A 19,483-nucleotide genomic window follows, 5' to 3' on the forward strand; every position below is an offset into this window, starting at 1 on the left:
CTGCATCGAAGTCCTAAACTGTTGGGCAGGTCTCTATGTCCTCATTAGCTAAGAAAAGACAACTGGATTCAATGCTTGCAATTGTACTGTTTAGCTCAAAAAGCTAGAGTCACTGAAACTGAGGTCTTTATCTGCAGGGCCTTTGGTAACCTCCCTACATCCTGAGGTTCTGTAACCTCCAGGTCTAGATTTGGCCTTCACAGAAAAGGACTGTTTCTCACAGAATTCCAAATGCAGGGAGACCAAACCCCGGACAGGGCTAGAGACTATCCTGGCAAGCTAAGACATCAAGTTTATGAGTACAAAGAAAAGGGGGCTCTTAAAATGTCCTCTTTGTAAATGCTCCAGAGAGAGCAAAAGATGGAAGAAAAATTTTAAAGATTTTAAAATTTTAAGATTGTAAATATATTTCAATATGTAAATATATCAAAGGTATAATTAATTTTTTATGAAAACATTACTGGCATGTAATGTTTTATGAAAACATTACTGGCATTTTCTAGCTTTGTGGTCATTTAGTTACAAAAAAGTTTCCCTTGTGGTAGTAGCATATTGGTTATTGGTTTCCTCTACTTAGAACTTTACCATCTGAATTATTTACAATGGTGATTGATTGCCTTTCATAATATTCTCTATTACTCTTGACTCTAGCAGACGTGCATCATGCTAGTATAATTAGTGTATATTTAATTAAAATGCTGCTATTGCCTACATACTGATAGTAGCAGTTCTTGAAAAATTGTGCAAAGGAAGGCCATTTTGGCAATTGCCTTGGTATAGTACATATTCAAATAAATGCAAAAATTCCCTCAGTAATATGGAAAGGTTGAAATAATGGGAATGGGCCTTTAGCAATTTCCTGTATCTTTCTTACACAGATCATTACACAAAGACCATTACATAATAAAGAAGAGTTTGGAAAATCTAATCAGAGACAAAAATTGGAAATGACTGGACTCTCTGAGTCATAAAATCATACTGCATTTCTAGGTAAGTGGATTCTACCCATCCACTATTCTTGGCTGAAATACTGACCTATAATTGTAAAGGTTATAGAATTATGAGGACAAACAAGAAATAGGGTAAAAGGTTATTTTCTTCCTTTATAAATTTTTGAAAAAAGAAATCAATTCCAGTAAGGTCAAAAGGTTCTTTTCAACTGCATGACCTATAAAAAGAAAACCCTGAAGATAAACTCTAATTTTTTTCTTCATGTAAGCTTCAGAAAGCAATCTAAAGCAAAACTTACTATTCTATAAAAGCTTTCGAAAACTAAGGAGCATAAACCCCTCAGAAAGACTGAGGCAGCATTATGTTTCCTAGTAAGCCTCAATCAAGATGTTCTCTAATACTGGCTCTCTTTTTGGAAAAATGAACTAGCTTAGTAGCATATGCCTAAATGATACCATACCCATGAGACACTTGGGTTTCAAATTGCTTCAAGTTTGTGTGTGTGTGTGTGTGTGTGTTTGTCTTTGTTGTTTTGTTTTATTTTTAAACAGCATCATGTCAAGGAAAAAAACAAACCAAACCAAACCAAACCAAACCAAACCAAACCCAAGACTCTGGTTTTGTGTTCAGATCATTAGATCAAGCCAAGTCGCCTCTCATTTACGTGGTATTAGTTTTTTTCCCTACATATTAACTCTGTGGGGATTTGGTTATTTAATGTTGCCTACTGTTCATGTTTTGCTTCCATTTTCTTCTGTTAAGCACATTATACAGTGTAAGTGTTGGAAGAACCGTGGTGCCCTTGGTGTCATCTTTGGAACTTGCATAGCTTCTAGCATTACATTGTACTTCCAATGTATAATAAACAACAATTACTTGAACTTGGATGAAAATAACATAAAACATAACCCAGCAATACCTTTAAAAAAAGAAGAAAAAAGCTAGGAAACAGCAAGGAGCTGTACGCCTTCAACATGTCTATGACATGTTTCTGGTAGTAAGCTTAATTTATGCATCATTAGAATTTGATTTTAACCTACTGCTGTATATACTTTTGAGAAATGTAATAAATATGTTATATTTTATAAATTTTTAATATCCAGACACAGAACATTACAAAAAAGATTTATAGTTCCAAACAACAGCAAGTCAATCTGCATTCTTTTGCTAATAGAAAACAACAAAAACACTTCTCTTGTGACAGATTGGCATACATAATTAAAGATGCTTTCATTTCATTATATAGAACCTCTGTAGTATAGAGATTCCTTTGAAAATTAGACTTCTACAGTATAACTTAGAGAGTAAAAGCATGTACTTTGGAGTAAGCAAGGGGCTTGAACTTTAGTTCTACTATTAACTAGCTAGTAACCTTGAGTAAGTTATTTAAATTTTCTGGAAAGCCTCAGTACTCTTACCTAAAAATGGTAGTAATAATAGTACTTATTTTAGATAATTATTTTGAAGATTAAATGAGCTAATAATCTAAAATACTTGGCTCATAATAAGCTCAGAAAATGGAAACTATGATTATTACATTTGATTAATTAAACACCTTCTATGTACCAGGTGTTTTGCATATATTATCCAGTCTTGCAGTTGAGTATTCTGAATCCTGTTATGGGTAGCATCTCAGAAAGTTTAAACAACTTGCCTAAGATAACACAGCCAATGAATTGTGGAGCTAGGATTTGAACCCAGCTCTTTCTAGCCTTAAAGCAGTGGCTCTTCACTGGCAGTGATTTTTGTACCCCATCTCTGACTGGCCAATGTCTGGGGCCATTTTTGGTTGTCATGTCTGGGAAGATGGTACTGATATCTCAGGGGTAAAGTAAAGGCTGGGGATGCTACAAAACACCCTACAATGTACAAGACAGCCCCCCACAACCAAGAATTCCTCAGCCCAACATGTGGTATGCCAATAGTTCCGAGGCTGAGAAACCTTGCACCAAAGCTCTCATGATCTTGCCGATATACCAGTTGCCTCACTAGAATACAGTGATGCACAATGTTAATGTTCTGATACTGCAGTAAATAAAGTTGCTCTTGAAAAAGAATTTATACCAAAAAAGGACAAAATAGTATATCTCAGGCAGCACAACTGCTTTCTTTTGGGGGACCTCCCCTCTCACAGACTGTGGTTATGGGGAAACTGCCAATCACAGTGCTCACCTGCCTGTGAAGGCAACAGGCTGGTACATAAAGCAAGCTGGGCCAATCGCAGTGTCTACTTCCCTGGCCTGCTTTTGGTTCAGGGTTGGGCAGGACCCTGACAGAGCCAACTAGAGTCTTCTCTGGGATTCATATGTGAGTTTTCACAGAGGAAAAAAGTTTCATTCTGCCAAGGTTGCCAAGCTGGAATGCTGAGCCCTGGAGTGTAAAGAGTATAACAAAGAGGACCTTTGCGGTAGGAGAAAATGAGGTCAACAGATCTAGGGAACCACTAAAACCCCTGCATGATCCCTGGGATTCAGCACCACTAACCTTCTTAGTCTCATGAATGAAACGTTTAAAAATTTTTTACTCAAGTTAGTTTGGGTTGAGTTTCTATCATTTATAATCAAAAGAATGCTGAATAATAGAGTTTGCATGCTTTTTCTGACATGCATTAAAAAAACCCCACATAACTATGCTCCATTCACAGTGTTGTTTCTATCTTTAAAAAAAAAGGTGGGGGGGGGGGAGAAGGCATGAGGAAGGACTACCCTTGAGGAATGCACATTCTCCCTGGGGGCAGGGCGAGGATTTAGGAATATCAGAAGTTCACCTTTGCATCTACATAGTGGCCTCCCTGAGAGCAGGGACTGGGTTTCTATTTCTCCATCCCCGCCCCACAGGCACACCTGGCCCAGTGACTGGCACATGTTTAATAAGTAACTGCTGACTAGCTAAGCAGATGGCACCTGCTGTTATGTTTGTTAGGTCTTTTATGGTCTAATCTTGTCTACTCTTTTCTCATTTCCTTTCCCTAATGTACAATACTACTGACCTGTGGGAAACTCATTATATTATTCACTAAAACAGATTCTACAAACTCAGAATTGTTCACTGTAATAAAATATGCCATGGTCTACAGAATAGAGGGACTATTTCATAAAAGCGTTCTGAAATTTCCTAAACTCATTTAAAATCATAAAACATGTTAGCATTCTGTATTTAACTAAGCCCACAGCTTAAACTCACAAAACGCAGTAAAAATATAAAATATTTAAAAAGAACATAGTTGGATTTTTATTGTCCAAAATATTACTTTCCTTATTTAAAATGCATCTTGGCAAACAAAAGACAATACTTTGACCAATAAATGAGAAATGCAGAACAAACAGGGAGTAACTGGTATTTGGAGAGGAGCAGCTGGGAAAGTTTTGATTAAGCTATTTCTGCTTCCAAACAGAAATTCTGGTTACAGGATCCATCACAGATATGCTGACTTCCAATATGTTAAGCTAAACAGAATTTCAACTCTTTACAGCAGCAGCAAAAAATAGTTACAAGATACATAAAAATTTCAGCTCTTACCACTTTCCTCTGGTCTTGTATTGATCTGAGGACCTCAAGAGTTTGAATCCCTTTCCCACCCAGAAACTTTTGTTCTCTTATTTTTAGATTCTTGCTTGGATACTTTTGGTAACCACTCAGAGATGATGAAAATTTCTAGCTTAGTTTCTGCCTGGTCCTCAAAAAACAGTCAAGCTCTGGATGGAGGGAGCACTCAGGCTCAGCCCTGTGTTGTGGGCATTGGCAATCCTGAACAAATGAGAATAGCCTTAATGTCGGGAGTCTATTACTGGCTGCAACAGCTTCTTCTGGTTCCAGATATAGTCTCTGTGGCCAAATGAGGTCTAATAGACAGAATCACTTTCTAAATGGTCATCTTGGCCACAGATCATCAATAACCATGGCCAGAATGGCTGGGTAAGCTGTTGGGCAAGATCCAAGAAGGGAGGGGTCGACAACCGAGTTGGGAACCCTCTAGGCAACAATTAAGAACGATTTACATGGTAGTCTATGTTGGAAATTACACATTTGGACATTTTCCCCTCAGAGGCTGCTCTCCTAAAAAATCTGGCTTGTGCTGTGGTATCTTAAACATGTACCCACTCTGTTCTGTGGAAGTCCTGTCTCTTCTTGTCACCTCCGCAGAGATTCTGGAATGTCGTGAACTTCAGAAAAGAACCGCCTGGATCATTCCTTTGTCGACACAAGTATGATAATTTCTCCAGAGATGTTAAAAATCATAGCTTATTATTGTTAAAAGGGATAGTAAAAATCACCTAACCCAGTCCTTGTATTATATTTATTGGTCATGAAGCTGAGGCACTTTGAAAATTAAATGGGCTTTTATTGTTGAATTATAGTCTACATAATGATAGCCATGGTTACTTAATTGGAAGTACACTGTACCCTAGCTGGTAAGATGATAACTTAAGAGTCAGGAAAAATAATGGAATTTCTCTTTACATTTATTTATCTCATTCTACTATAAGAAAGATTATTTATAAATGTTTATGAAGAATAACTAATTATGACTTTACGACCACACAGAAATGATTTTGATGAATGTATTTGGCACTGTACATAAATTTTTCAAAATCAACCCCTTTGCATTTTTTATTCTCTTTTTATGTTGTTTTCCCCCAAAACAGGGATTATCATGTTATGATACTACGTCTTTCACTTCTGAGCTTGTATACAGTCTATCTTCCTTCTGCTGGAATGTGAGCTCCATGAAGACTAGACATTACTGGCTACATAGGGAGCTACATGGACTGTAAACCAAACCCAAAAAGAAGCAGTTCTTTCCTCCTCTCTTTTCCTTGCCCATATCTTGTTCTAGAAGGTTATTAGCATGTCCTCTAAGATCACCATTAAATTGCTCACTATATGATTCTAGGGAAATCATGTTGCATTTGTGTACCTCAGTTTCACAAGTACTTTGGACTTGGGCTGGACTAGATAATCTTTTGGTCCCTTCCAGATATAACATTTCTTCTCTGTTCTATTTCTAGTTCCTAGAACAGAGAAGGCACCCAACAAATATTTTTTTTTTTTTTAAAGATTTTATTTATTTATTTGACAGAGAGAGATCACAAGTAGGCAGAGAGGCAGGCAGAGAGAGTGAGAGGGAAGCAGGCTCCCTGCCAAGCAGAGAGCCCGATGTGGGACTCGATCCCAGGACCCTGAGATCATGACCTGAGCCGAAGGCAGCGGCTTAAACCACTGAGCCACCCAGGCGCCCCCCAACAAATATTTTTAAATGAATAAATGAATATATTAGTATGGTAGTACTGGTACATAATGTGCAAACAAATACATGTCAGCTGTGAATGCTCGAGAACTTTTAATCCGTAAGGGTATATTGTTTGGAGCCTATGAATTGGGAATTTTTTATTTGAAGTCTGCTGGGGGAACTGGTTAAGGACTAAATGGGATACTAATGAAAGATGGCACTTGAAGTGAGGGCTCTTCTATGCAGTGGAGACTAACTCTCTGGGAAAAGAATTTTTTATTCTGGAGATTTGCTTGAGTGGCCTATTTTAGTCATGAGAAAGTAGGATAAGTAGGCAAGCATTATTTTGAGCTTAGAACAGAGCAGGAATTATGGTGACTGAATGCAGGGCTTCCATTACCTTGGATAATGGTTTTTTTTTTTTTAAATTCCTTTCAGGATTAAAGGGGCAAATTTCTGCTTCTGAGATTCAATTTTAAGAAGAGCTGGACTAATGATCACAAGTTGCCCCAAACAAGGCCCAGTGGCAGAAAAGAGCAATGAAGTCCTTCAAATAAAATTCCCTGAAGAATAGCAGACTCTTGGTAAATGACCTAGATCCAAAGTCTTGAGTTTTGGGAGTTGAGCTGAGGTCACGGGCTAGGGCACAGTCTATACTTAAGGGCAGGTGCTCTGCGGGACCTACCCATATGGGCTCTGTGTTTTGATGATGTTCATTGGAGAGCAATGATTGCTCAAACTTGCTTCCATGTAGGTTTCTAGACCTGGCATTCTCCAGAGTCAACAGGTCAACAGGTCCCCATAGACTGAGTAGGACTCAGCTTCAAAAGTCACACTGTCTGGCAGGGAGAAACAATCGCCATGGTGAGCTAACCCAGTCTTCTCCATTCCTGGTATTAAAACTGTGTTTGTTACTCAGTAAGTCCTTTGGATCCTTGGACAACTTGAGGTTGGGATGGAATAACGAATGAGGTATGAAGTATGGATGGAATGCCCAAGCAAATGACTGGGAAAAACAGAAACAACAATAACAACAAAAAGAGATGTGAAAATAGATTTAGTCTGAGTATGTATAGAGGTTTTCTATGGTTAAATTGTCTTCTTTTTTTTTTTTTTTGTAAACTGTGAACATCCAGAAGCACATTAGAGGTGAGCACCCATTAGCACTGAGGAAGGCAAGTGAGTGGACAAAGTCCACAAATTCTGAGATGAGAAAGTATGAAATTAAAATCTATTTTCAGTTCTAACAGTATACTTATTGGCATTGTCAGGTACTTACATTTCCTGACTACTGTTTTTATCTCTTCGGAGGTCAGAGAGATCACATGTGTGTTGACTTTCCTATTGTATAACATTATTAATCACCAAGGTAACTTTTACAGGTAAAACAGGAACAAAAGAAATTGCATAAAGGATCGCATATCTCAAAAGGAACATATCAAATGTCATACTGATAATACATTGCCTGAAAGTACTTGCTCTTTTTCTTCTAAGTATTATTTAGTTTAAATTAATTATTTTAGTTTTAATTAATTTAATTAAATTAATTAAACTGCTCTTTACAGTGGCAGATTATGTTGCCCTCCAGAAGAAATGAAAGGTAAACATTATTCTTTGTTACTTATAGGTCAAGACTGTTGCATTAGCACAGTCATGTGTGTAGGAGCAACGTGTGTATGAGTCTCGAATGTAAGATGTGGATCAGGTATCACATGACAAAGCCCATCAGCTGGCCCTTATGACATGCAGTACAGCTCAGAGTGAAAGGTTACTTAGCTTCTCAAACTCAGCCACAGACCCTGAAGGGCTAATCTGAGTGAGGGCAAAAGACATATTTACTCCTCAGTGTTAGCGTGTTTATACTCACGAAATGGCAGTTTAACTATTGATGGCACTTACATCTTGGTTAGACATTTCCCAATAAGGTCTCTCTCCATAGGACATGACCTCCCACATGACAATGCCATAGCTCCACGCGTCACTTGCTGAGGAGAATTTTCTGTAGGCAATAGCTTCTGGGGCTGTCCACCTTATGGGAATTTTCCCACCCTGGAAAACAAATTGGAAATTTCTCAGCTGGCTCACAAGTGTATTAAAAAATGAAGTGGCAGTCCAATTAAATAACTTTTGTTAGAAATATCTAAATACTGCATGATAACATCGACATTTTAAATAAAAATAAGAGGACAAGAATAATGTTAAATGTCAGAAATAGTTTTTCCTATAATAATTATTCAGTGCTAGCAACTTTAATGGGAAATAAGTCACACTTCAGAAATACTTTATTTCATTCATTGGAGAAATTTATTTTTACTTTAGATTCACACAATTAAACTCACTATCATGCTATTTGAAGAAAGTTCTGGATTATAGAACATTAAAACTAAATATCATTCAACATTCATTAAACATTGTATTACATGTATAAATAATAATGAGAATAACTTCTAACTTAATTGAAGATAAATGGTTAAATGCAGAACTGAGACATTCTCTGCAGTTCAATGTTTATCAGGACTTTTCCTCTTTCCTTTTTATCTATGATTATATTTACTTTAAATTAAAAAATCCCTTAGGGGTGACTGGGTGGCTCAGTAGGTTAAGCCCTCTGCCTCCAGCTCAGGTCATGGTCCCAGAGTCCTGGGATCAAGCCCCGCATCCAGCGCTCTGCTCGCTGGGGAGCCTGCTTCCCCACCTTCTCTCTGCCTGCCGCTCTGCCTACTCGTGATCTCTCTCTGTCAAATAAAGAAATAAAATCTTTAAAATAAATTTAAAAATCCTTTAACATTATACAAGAGCACCTGAGAAGGATAATTCTTCTTTGGAACACTTTAGGCCAGATTATATTCTAGTTCTTCAGTGTTCCCATTCACATTTGAACATATTAAAGAGATGAAATAGCATGAATTTAATCTATATTGTTCAGGTATTAAAGCCCACTATTGTGTTATACTTGTTTTTTATCAACATTTATTACATTTTATCTCTCAATACACTCTATAAGTCCTTTTTACTGTAATGACAAGAACAAAACAATTCATCCATTTGATGTACAATCTTTGAAATCTTTGTAGCTCTGAACAGCAAGTCGAGCGGGGGGAGAGCACCGCTGTCGCCACTAGATGGCGGAAGAGAACAACGAGCTGTGCCCGGACCGCATTTTCTGGCTTCCCGTTGTTGGCTTCTGCAGGCAGCGCAGATCTTTAACTGTCAGAACGCTGCACCATGGAATTGTCTCATCAATATCCGCACTTCCACGACCACATCATCTGATTACCCACGTCTCCCAAAGTCCGGTGTGAGGGTGAGCGGGGGTGGGAGGCGATAGAGGGTGCATTCTCTGGCCCTTGAGGAAGTTGGGTCTGACACCTTTAAAAGGTGAAGCTGTGAATGGGATAAATCTAAACACTACTTTTTTTTTTTTTTTTTTTGCTTAAGTAATCTAAGCGTTTACTTGAAGAGAAAAGCCATGCATCCGAAATGGAAATAATTGGGTTCACCAGGCAAATGAGTGCATTAATGGAATCCTCATCTTAAAAACTTGTAGCAAGGAACCTTGGGGATAATACTTTAAATTCAATCCCCTGATTTTACAGGTGAGTGACCCAAAACAGGGTTTAGAGATGAGGAGATTCCTCTCCACATTATTAAATACATGTCTACTAATGTTGTTATAGTAGCATTATGGGGTATTGATATAAAGTCGTAAATACTTCATCGTGGAGGAAAGGCTGGGCCAAACGAACTTTAATGTTTTAACCCTGGGCATCTTATAATCACACATCATCGTAATATAATGGAAGGAAACTAGAAGCCTGAAGTCTGGGGTGTTCACGCTTCATGGCAGTACCAAATTAAGGCCAGGAAATTAAATTTACAAAGTCGGTGATAGTAGTTTAAGAGGGTGATGGGTAGGGGAAGGGAGTTGCAAGAGGAAGATTCATTTCTAATCCCAGAGTAGAATTGCTAAGTAAAATACAGGACCCACAGTTAGACTGAATTTCAGGTAAATAACTTCAGGTACATACTTTTTTTTGTTTTTGTTGTTGTCGAAGTATGTCCCATAAAGGAATATATTTTTGTGTGTAAGTATGTCCCAAATATTGCATGAGACATTTAGAGTAAAAATCAAAATTCAGTGTTTCTCTGAAATTCAAATTCAACTGGGCATCCTATATTTTTATTTACTAAACCAAGCAACCCAATCACAGAACTTGAAAAAATAATCCAGAAATGAAAATATTGTAAATGATCCAACACAACATTAGTGTTCTAAAAAAAAAAAAAACAAAAAAAACCCAGCATGGTCTATACTTCATGAGGAGACAAGGACACTCTGACTTGTGTTTGTGTATCAGTCCTCTAGCAGCCTTTTTTTTATGGTCTATTTGTGGCTAAAGCACCTTGGTCCTGTGGCTCTGCATTTTGAAGCCGCCTAAGTCAGGCTCAGGTTTGTTCTAATATGAAAGCCTCACTTCCAGAGAATAAAGACCAAATTTGTAGTTGACTTCAGAACAGATGTAAGAGCAGCAGTCTCATTTGACATTTCTGACTTTGGATCTTTCTTTGTCTCTCCAGCAAACAATGCGTAGAAGTGTGAATTGCTAATCTGCTGGGACTGTTCCTTTGCTAAATCGTTGTGAGTTCTACTAAGGCAGGCTAAAAAATACAGTTAAGGGTTATTTTAGGTGCATTCACTTATAAATGATACCTCATATAAGTGATTCACATACACATTTATGCTTCATATAGGTTGATATCACATGTAAATGATAACCTTAAGATTTTATTTTTTTTCCGTGAGGAGAAGATATTCCAGAATATTTGATTAATAGCATTTCTATCTGTTATGGACTGAATTGTGTTTCCTCAAAATTCCTATTTTGAAGCCCTAAAGCCCAATGTGACTGTATTTGGTTGTAGAGTCTTTTAAGAGGTAATCAAAGTTAAATGAGGTCATAAGGGTGGGCCGTACACCAGTATGGCTACCGTCCTTCTAAGAAGATGAAGAGATACCAGAGGTGTGCAGGCATAGGGAAAAGGCCATGTGAGGACCCAGCAAGAGGATGGCCATCTGCAAGCTAAGGAGAGAAATTTCAGGAGAAGCCAAACCTGCCCACATTTAGATTTTGGATATCGAGTCTCCAGAAGTGTGAAAAGTAAATTTTTATTGCTTGAGCCAGTCAGCCTCTGATATCTTGTTAATGGTAGCCCTAGCAGACTGATAACACCACTCTAAAAGGAAAAAAAAAAAAAAAAAAAGAAAGAAACAAAAATTTTTATCTAGGATGAGCAACACTGCAAAATGGACAGTACATCTCTACTTCAAATTCTATGCCAAGAGCCATCTTGAAATGGGAATTGAGAGATAGAATAAATCTTTTTTTTTTTTAAGATTTTATTTATTTATTTGACAGACAGAGATCACGAGTAGTCAGAGAGGCAGGCAGGGAGAGAGGGAGATGCTGGCTCCCCACTGAGCAGAGAGCTCGATGCGGGGCTCGATCCCATGACCCTGAGATCATGACCTCAGCCGAAGGCAGAGGCTTTAACAGACTGAGCCACCCAGGCACCCCTAGAATAAATCTTAAAGATGAAAAATCATCACAGAAGTGCTAAGGTAGGGATATAATTCTAATTTATAAAAATGCATGGTAACATGAACCTGACAGTATGTACGGACTTCAGTAATTCTGAACATATATGGAATAGAGATAAGGAAGCTTTCAAATCTTTTTTTTTTTTTTCCTAGCGGAGGGTATAGACTGAGCATTGTTGATTTCTAAGTGCAAGATAAGCCTGAAAGAAAGAGATCCTTACAATTACGGCATGGTCTCTATCCCCTTTCTTATTTTAGAGGAAACACAGAAGCTTAGCTTTTTTCCTTTTTTTTTTTTAATTGAATGAACCAACAAACATGTGGCATAATCTCAACTACTTATTTTTGCCCATGATCTCGAATCATAGACAGAGGTAATGCACTAAATTACTTTTTTCTCAAAGCATTAACCACCAGATGTTTGTTTCAGGTTTCAGGAATAAACAAATAGTACTTTAGATTTGAAATCACAATCATTGGAACATTACATGTTGCTTTACCATATGTTTATGAACTGAAAAAAAAAAGTTACCAATGATGCTAATCAAAATGACTGAATGTAACTCTAAAGTTTTCTCCAGTTCCTGGCACTTCCCTTATGCCAAGAGCTTAATCACTTAGGGAACAAAGGAGAAACAGGAAGTAAGCAAACTAGGTCTGGATCTGGATGGCTACTGAAAAGATTGTTTTTTAAGTCCTATGCAGAGCTTGCTGTCTGAAGTGGGGTCATAGCAGAAAAAGTGCTAAAGAAACAACTAGGAACCTTGTGTTATACCTGTACACCCTCTATCTTGTATTATGGTTGTATTTAACATCTGAGGTTTAGAACCTGATCCTCTAATCTTCAGTGGAGGAGACAATCAATTGAAATATAGTAAGGTTACAAAGGCTTAATTCTGAAACCAAATAGAAATCTTCCACTAAGAAACAAGAACACTTAAATCTCTCTCCATTTCTCATGCACTGGGTGTGATGGTTATCTTAAAGGCAAATGGTTCGAATAGACAGCAATCTGCCTGCAGACTTTCTTTTTCTTTTTTCCTTGATCTGCCTCTGTGGTACCCAAACTTCAAGGAATATAAGAATTACACTACAGAAAACAAATATACTATGCTTAAAGATTAATTTAAGAAATGTCTAATGGCAATTTTAACTAAATATTTTTCTTTATGAGATGAAAGTCTTCTACAATCTATTGTGTGACTTTGGGCAAATCTTAACTCTGAGTTATATTTCATATCTGGAAAATGAAGGGATTTGAATTGATGATCATAAAATAATAAACTCTAGTGAGTTCTAATATGTGCCTGCAGTTCCTTGGCTCCCATTAAACTGAGTAGATAGGCCATCTGAGTTTGTACCTAGTCCATGTAGACAGATAGCCTGATGACAGACGGAAGTAGAGATAAGCACACTCTTGTTTCACATCCCAGACCAGTAATTAACGGTCACAGGGATCATCTTGAGTAGTAAGGAAGTGTAAAAAATAACTTAATCACTTTTAGTTTAAGAAGGCAAGAGTATGAAAATACATATTAGAAAGGCACGAAACCAGGACATTGACTTTTCCCCCTTTTTGCTTTTTACTCTTAATGGGTTAAAATACATTTAATGAGCAACCAAATAACTGGTTATTTGGAAAACCCATTATATGGACACTTACTGAAGTCAGATGAAAAACATTAGTTTGTTTACTGAAAGATCATTTTACATAAAAGTTCTTGTCAGTGGGGATTATCTGTGGCAGTGGTGGTCTGGTTTGGGAAGCTATGGTGGAGGAATTAGCATTCTGAAGACTTCCACCTTAATTCAGTATGGTGTCCTAGGAAGTCAGAGCAAATCACTCTCTCACATGCTAGTTATACAGACAACCCAACCCTCACAGGGGGGTTATTCTTTCTCTTGAGAATTACTGATCTTGAGAGGTAAGTCCATCTCTGAGCATCTCTTTCTAGTTTGTATTCCCAAATCAACAAATCATAATATTATTATGTACAACTACATTATATTGTGTAAGACTTTTTAAAAATACATCCCCATTCCCTCTCTGAGGAATGTGTACTTCCCTCCTTCATTGAAGTTTACTGGGACAACTTTGGTACTGTATGAAGTTTTATCCTTTTCTGAAATATGAGGATAATATCTGTCCTTGGAAGAAAGATGGAGGACTATGATGGAACAAATTCATCTGTAGTCACAAAGGATAAATCCTCTTATAGATTTCTAGATAACATTTATTAAGTGGATTAAATGAGATAGTATACATGAAGTCCTTCTTAGCTGCCAACCTATGGTAGGTATTCTGGAAATGTTACCGGTCTCTTTAATTTATGCACTTAAAATGTCTCTTTTTTTAGGACCTGCTTGGCGACTCCAGTCCATGCCGGCATACCAGTTTTCTAATCTGGAGTCACTAGCCTACCCCTTAGAGTGCCAGGCTTAAGGTGGTCTCCTCACACAAGAGCTTTTAGGAGCCAGAGGCAACAAATCAATCATTGGTAGACAAGCTCTGATTCAGTTCTTATAATTTAGACTTGTCTTGTCCAGTTTGAGGAAATCTGTTTTGGTTCAGTGAGTTCTGTTTTATGCCTAGCTTCCTGCCAGTGCACCACCAGCGCCCTTCTGAGACTGAAGACATATCTTATTCATCTCATTCTTTCATGGGTATAATTCTGTCATCAAAGAACATTATCTATGGCTAAATGTTGGCAGCCAGATTTCTGCCTACAGCTGGATCTGCCTGATAATGATTCTCAAAGGATTTCTTGCCTTTTCCCGAGTGTTTTTCTTCTCTTTGTGGGGTTTGATACAGGGGGTAAATTACAAACCTTCTCTCCTCATGAGTGTACCCAGAGAAACACACACACACACACACACACACACACAATGCTGCATCAGGACCCTGTGATTATAAATGCCAGGTTGAGACACTTGGGCTGTAAGCAGAAGACCCTTCTTGCACAGTATTTTAAAAATATAAGTCATTGGTTCTTAATAGCCAATTTTTATAGGAAGATAAGTGCTGTAAACATTTATGGTAAGTAGCATTGTTTTAAGCCACAAATAAGAAACAGCCATTTTAATACCTTTATCTAAGACAAAGACTTCCTAACAGTTGTTTCTTGTTCCGGGCTTTCACTCCCTGTGCTAAGGACCTTTGTGTGGGTGTTCACTGAGGTCTTAGGGTCTTGGATTTTACTGAATCCAGGGCTAACCAACTGTTTAGCTTTGAGTTGAAATGGACATACAGTTAGATTTTCCATGGCTAAGTTTTTTTTTCTTCCCCCTAGAGTCTCTAAATGCCTTTAAACAGAGCCCCACCACTCCACCATCTCACTGAATCTTCTTTAGACACACTCGCCCTATTTCCATTATCTTCCTAGGCAGTGCTGTCACCTCCCCAACTCGAACTTCAATGCAACCTCCTTTTCTGATTATGAAACGAACAATGATCTACTTTTGAAATTTATTTAGACCACGTTTTTCATAAAGAATAGGACCAAATGAGAAACGATTTCAAATAAACATGAATAGCTATGTCGCCAGCTTTGTTTTCTACTCTCTAAAAACATTCCTAACTATGGAAGGAAAGACTTTCTCATTCTCCTCTCCTCACATTATCTACCTGGAACTATACTACATTTTTATTCATTGTCTAAATGCATAAACAGCTCAGTGAATGCTAATTTTTTTGTTCCCATAATAAAATGGTGTTTATCGTGCTATTCAAAACCTCAAGAATTAGAATCCTTTTCACCTGCTTCCTCCTAAATTGCTCCTGAAAATAATTCATTGCCACCTATTTCTCAGTACTCTCTTTCGATGAGAACATAGGTGCTACATCATTAAGTGAATAACACTGTTCCAGGGGACATCTGTTAAATTAGATTCTCTATGCCATCCTATAAGGCAGATAAAGTAGGACAAAATGTTACTGTAATGTGCTAGAATTAAACATATACATTATTATGAGGATTGCCATTGTGTCTGAGTGTAGATAACTTAAATACCACTGACACTAGAGGTAATTTTTTTCAAAACAACCTATTATTCATTATGTTTTTGTGAATATACTGTATGGTAAGGTCTGAAGGGGATAGTGGATATTAATAGAGTGAAAAATCCTATTCCTCCCTTCCTGGACAGTAGCACTCTACCCTTCATCTTTTCTCTCCTGTCTGTCTCTTTTATTTTTTCTTTTTAATCCAGCTGTACAGAAGACTAGCTACCACTCTGTTCCCTCTGCAGTGTATTTTAACAAAGTTTTCTTAAGCTTCTTGTCTATAGTGCTTATGGCAAAGACGTATGGATATTAACACAGAAGTAATAGTTCTAAAAAATGTACCACATAAATCATAAAGGAGAATAAAAGATTATTTGGGCCATTAATACCGAGATATTTAATACATTAAATGCTAATGTAATATATAAAATAATACAGTTCCTCATGTATATAACACCAATGTCTATAAAGCATTTTTATCTGAATGGTCTCAAATTGATGTATACCACTAAAAAGCCAATACTTTGCTTTCTTACCAAGTTGCCCTATAAGAATAATACTAATAACAGGCAGTGATTAATACTTATGCCATTGGGGCTCCTGGGTGGCTTAGTCATTAAGTGTCTGCCTTTGGCTCAGGTCATAATCCCAGGGTCCTGTGATCCAGCTCCCAGACTGGCCTCCTTGCTCCACAGGAAGTCTGTTCTCCCTCTCTCACTCCCCTCTACTTGTGTTCCCTCTCTCGCTGTGTCCCTCTCTGTCAAAAAAAAAAAAAAAAAAAAAGTAAAATAAAAAAAACAACCCACAAAAACTTATGTTCTCTATCTACTTCCATAATCTGATACTATTCATTTAGGGAAAAATTCAGATCCCAAATTTTAGAAAAAGGGACTACATAAAATGAGGCATACCTATTTTTATACTAGCATTACTTACAACCTTGTTTGAAAACAAATATTCAAAGAGGATGGAGAAAGTGTAGAAGGCCCTAGGGCATACAGAGTGGTGATTTTCATAAACCCAGGGGTGTTTACTTTAGAAGGAGAATGTACAATATAGGGAGGGAAAGTGACTTTGGAGCCAAATTGTGTCTTCTAATACCTCTTTTCTCCCCACTAATTTGTTGTGTGATCTTGGACAAGTTACAGAGTCTCTGTAGATTGAGGATGTTGGACTATGTGATCTTGTAGCTCCTGTGAAGTTTTAATATTTGTTAATATGTGAATACCTTAGTAGTTAAAACAGAAGGGACAACCTCCACTTCTGCCTGAGGAAACATAGACAAAAAGGGTTAGTTCTGTGCTCCGTGGCTTCCTGCATCATCATTATGCCCACAAGCAGTTTATCCCTTAAATCTGACTCTTGTGACAGTCCCACACTTTGACTGAACGGATCTGAGAAACAGGTCCCCTCTTGCCGCTGTCTCATCAAGTGTGATACATCAGTTCAGAGCAGCCCTGTGACCTCAAATTACCCATTGTCAAAAAGGCTAGCTCTGAGCATCAGCCAAAGAGGGGGAGACAAGGTGACATAATGACATCTTTAGAGGCAGTCTATTTGGGACCAGCCACTTAACAGAGGAGAGGGCACAATCTTCTGAATGACTGAGGAAGCATTACTCCATGGAAAGGATGGGCTGAGGGGCTCACATCCAAAGGTGGGTAAGAACTTGAGAAAAGGAAATACCTGGACTTGGAAATACCCCAAAATATTTATACAGATAAATCTGTTTAGAAACTCGACTTTGGCTGAAAGAATTATTAAAATGCTATTATTTTGAGTAAGTTTTAAATTTGTGATGAACTGATTACAATATGGAGGACAGTTGTCTTATGTCCTTAGCATCTCAGTTGATGAAATTTACTCCGTTATTCCAACATGGAATGATTCCATTATTTCAACGTGGAATGCTGTCTTGTTAGTATTTTCTTTAGCTTCTATTTTGTTCATTAAAGTGATTGTTCCTCTTATGCCTGCCTGTAACATTCACTGTCTGCCTCGCTCATTTGGTACGTAGCATCAGGTACCTTCTGTGTACTATGATCTGGAGTTTTGAATTGTACTGTATTCCCAGAAACCTTCCCAGAAAGGTTATAAAAATCTTGGAGGGTCTTTTATTCTTCTTTTTAATCTACTTTATGGTATTTAGCATGGTGCTATGATTATGATAGAATTTAATGATTATTTGCTGAGGGGACAACCAGATGAGATGAATTAGGGAAATGATGTGAAATGAAAAGCACAGTCTCAGAACCATACTGTATAAGTGGAATTCAAATTTCACTTTTTAGCTCCTTCTTAGTCATTATTATGAACTTGGTTAATGGTGAGGAAAAGATGAAAGGGCAATTTCCCAATCTGAATTTTCAGTTTATAAAGGACCTCACCCAGAGAGGCACTGAAAGTCACTGGTGGTTTTCATTTACTCATTCACTCATTTTCTTATTCTTTTTTTGGTCAAAAAAAATTTTTTTAACAAATCTCACATGCCAGGTTTTGAGTCACAGAGACATCCTCCTTGTCCTCAGGGAGATCATGTTAAAGTAGGAGAGACTTCGATGTAAACAAATAATGGCAGTACAAAGGGTCAGGGCTCTAACAGAAGTCTGTACTAGATTCATTTGACAGAAAAAAAAAAAGAGGATCAGCTGCTGGGACAATTATGGAAAGAAGCAGAAAGGTGACCTAACAGGGGTAAGTTTTAGGTAGAATTTAAAAGAAGATAGGAGTTTGACTAGTAAGACAAAGAGGCCAGGGCATCTCTTCAGAAGAAAAAGAGTTGAAAGCCAGAGGATTTTTGATTTCGGATATGTCCCTATTTCTGTATGCAAATTATATACACTTTGATTTGATCTATTTTGTTTTGTTTTCACTCTAATTTTGTTGTGGCTCAAAGATCTGAATCACATGGTAAAAAGTGCTAATAAGTTCTTTTAATTTTGTAAGCATGAGGGGATGATGGGGATCCTAAACCTCTATTTTGACCTGTATATTGAATGTCTAATAAAAAAAAATTACTTTTATTTCTTGCAGAATCACCTGCAATAAGTGTGTGCAATCATGCATCATACCAAGCAGATTGAAAGGTCTACTGTTTTATAGCAGATTTTCCCAGTGAATACATTTTGGAGAAGCAATGCTTATAAAATAAGCTTCCAGCTTATTTTGCTCAGGCTTGGGTTTTGAAGACTTATTCATTGTGGACAGCAGATGGCTCTGGAGGACATATCTGGAATGCTGAATGACAGAATCTGGAGGTACTTGGCTACAAGTAGAATGAAAAAGGCATGATCTCTATCATCTTCAAATATCACAAGCCAATGGCAAAGTTTTAAATAACAGAGGGCCTATCTAGTTGTGGAGTGGCACCTTTTAAGAGATCAACCTGCATTTCTATGAGTCCCATTTTTACCTTGAATGTCTCCTGGCCCTTTCTTATTTCGCTCTGTGCATTCTTCTCAATCTGTTCTCTTCCCTTTGTTCTCATGTTTTCTTTTACTCTGTTCTTGCTAGTAAGTGTTTACTGTATGTGCAGAAGACAAGTTCCCTGAGGCAGGGATTTTGTGTACTTGGTTCTTTGCTGTTTTCTCAGTGCTTAGAAATGAGTCTGAGCATTATAGATACTCCATTAATATTAACTGTAGGAACATTGGTGATGTAGCATAAGATCATGATAGTACTTATAATCTAATGGATGATA

The 19,483-nt window shown here is 37.5% G+C and overlaps 1 protein-coding gene across 3 annotated transcripts in view; it reads right to left on the minus strand.

The window, feature by feature from the left end:
- The window catches only part of EPHA6 (EPH receptor A6), a 929,004-nt gene that overhangs the window by 22,815 nt on the left and 886,706 nt on the right, over positions 1–19,483 (minus strand). For all 3 annotated transcript variants that reach the window (XM_046001268.1, XM_046001267.1, XM_046001266.1), the window contains one exon: positions 8,081–8,230. In XM_046001268.1, coding sequence (XP_045857224.1) covers positions 8,081–8,230 — 150 coding nt within the window. The remainder of the gene's footprint in view (positions 1–8,080; positions 8,231–19,483) is intronic.

This window comes from Meles meles, chromosome 4 (assembly GCF_922984935.1).
Source record: "Meles meles chromosome 4, mMelMel3.1 paternal haplotype, whole genome shotgun sequence".
NCBI lineage: Eukaryota > Metazoa > Chordata > Mammalia > Carnivora > Mustelidae > Meles > Meles meles.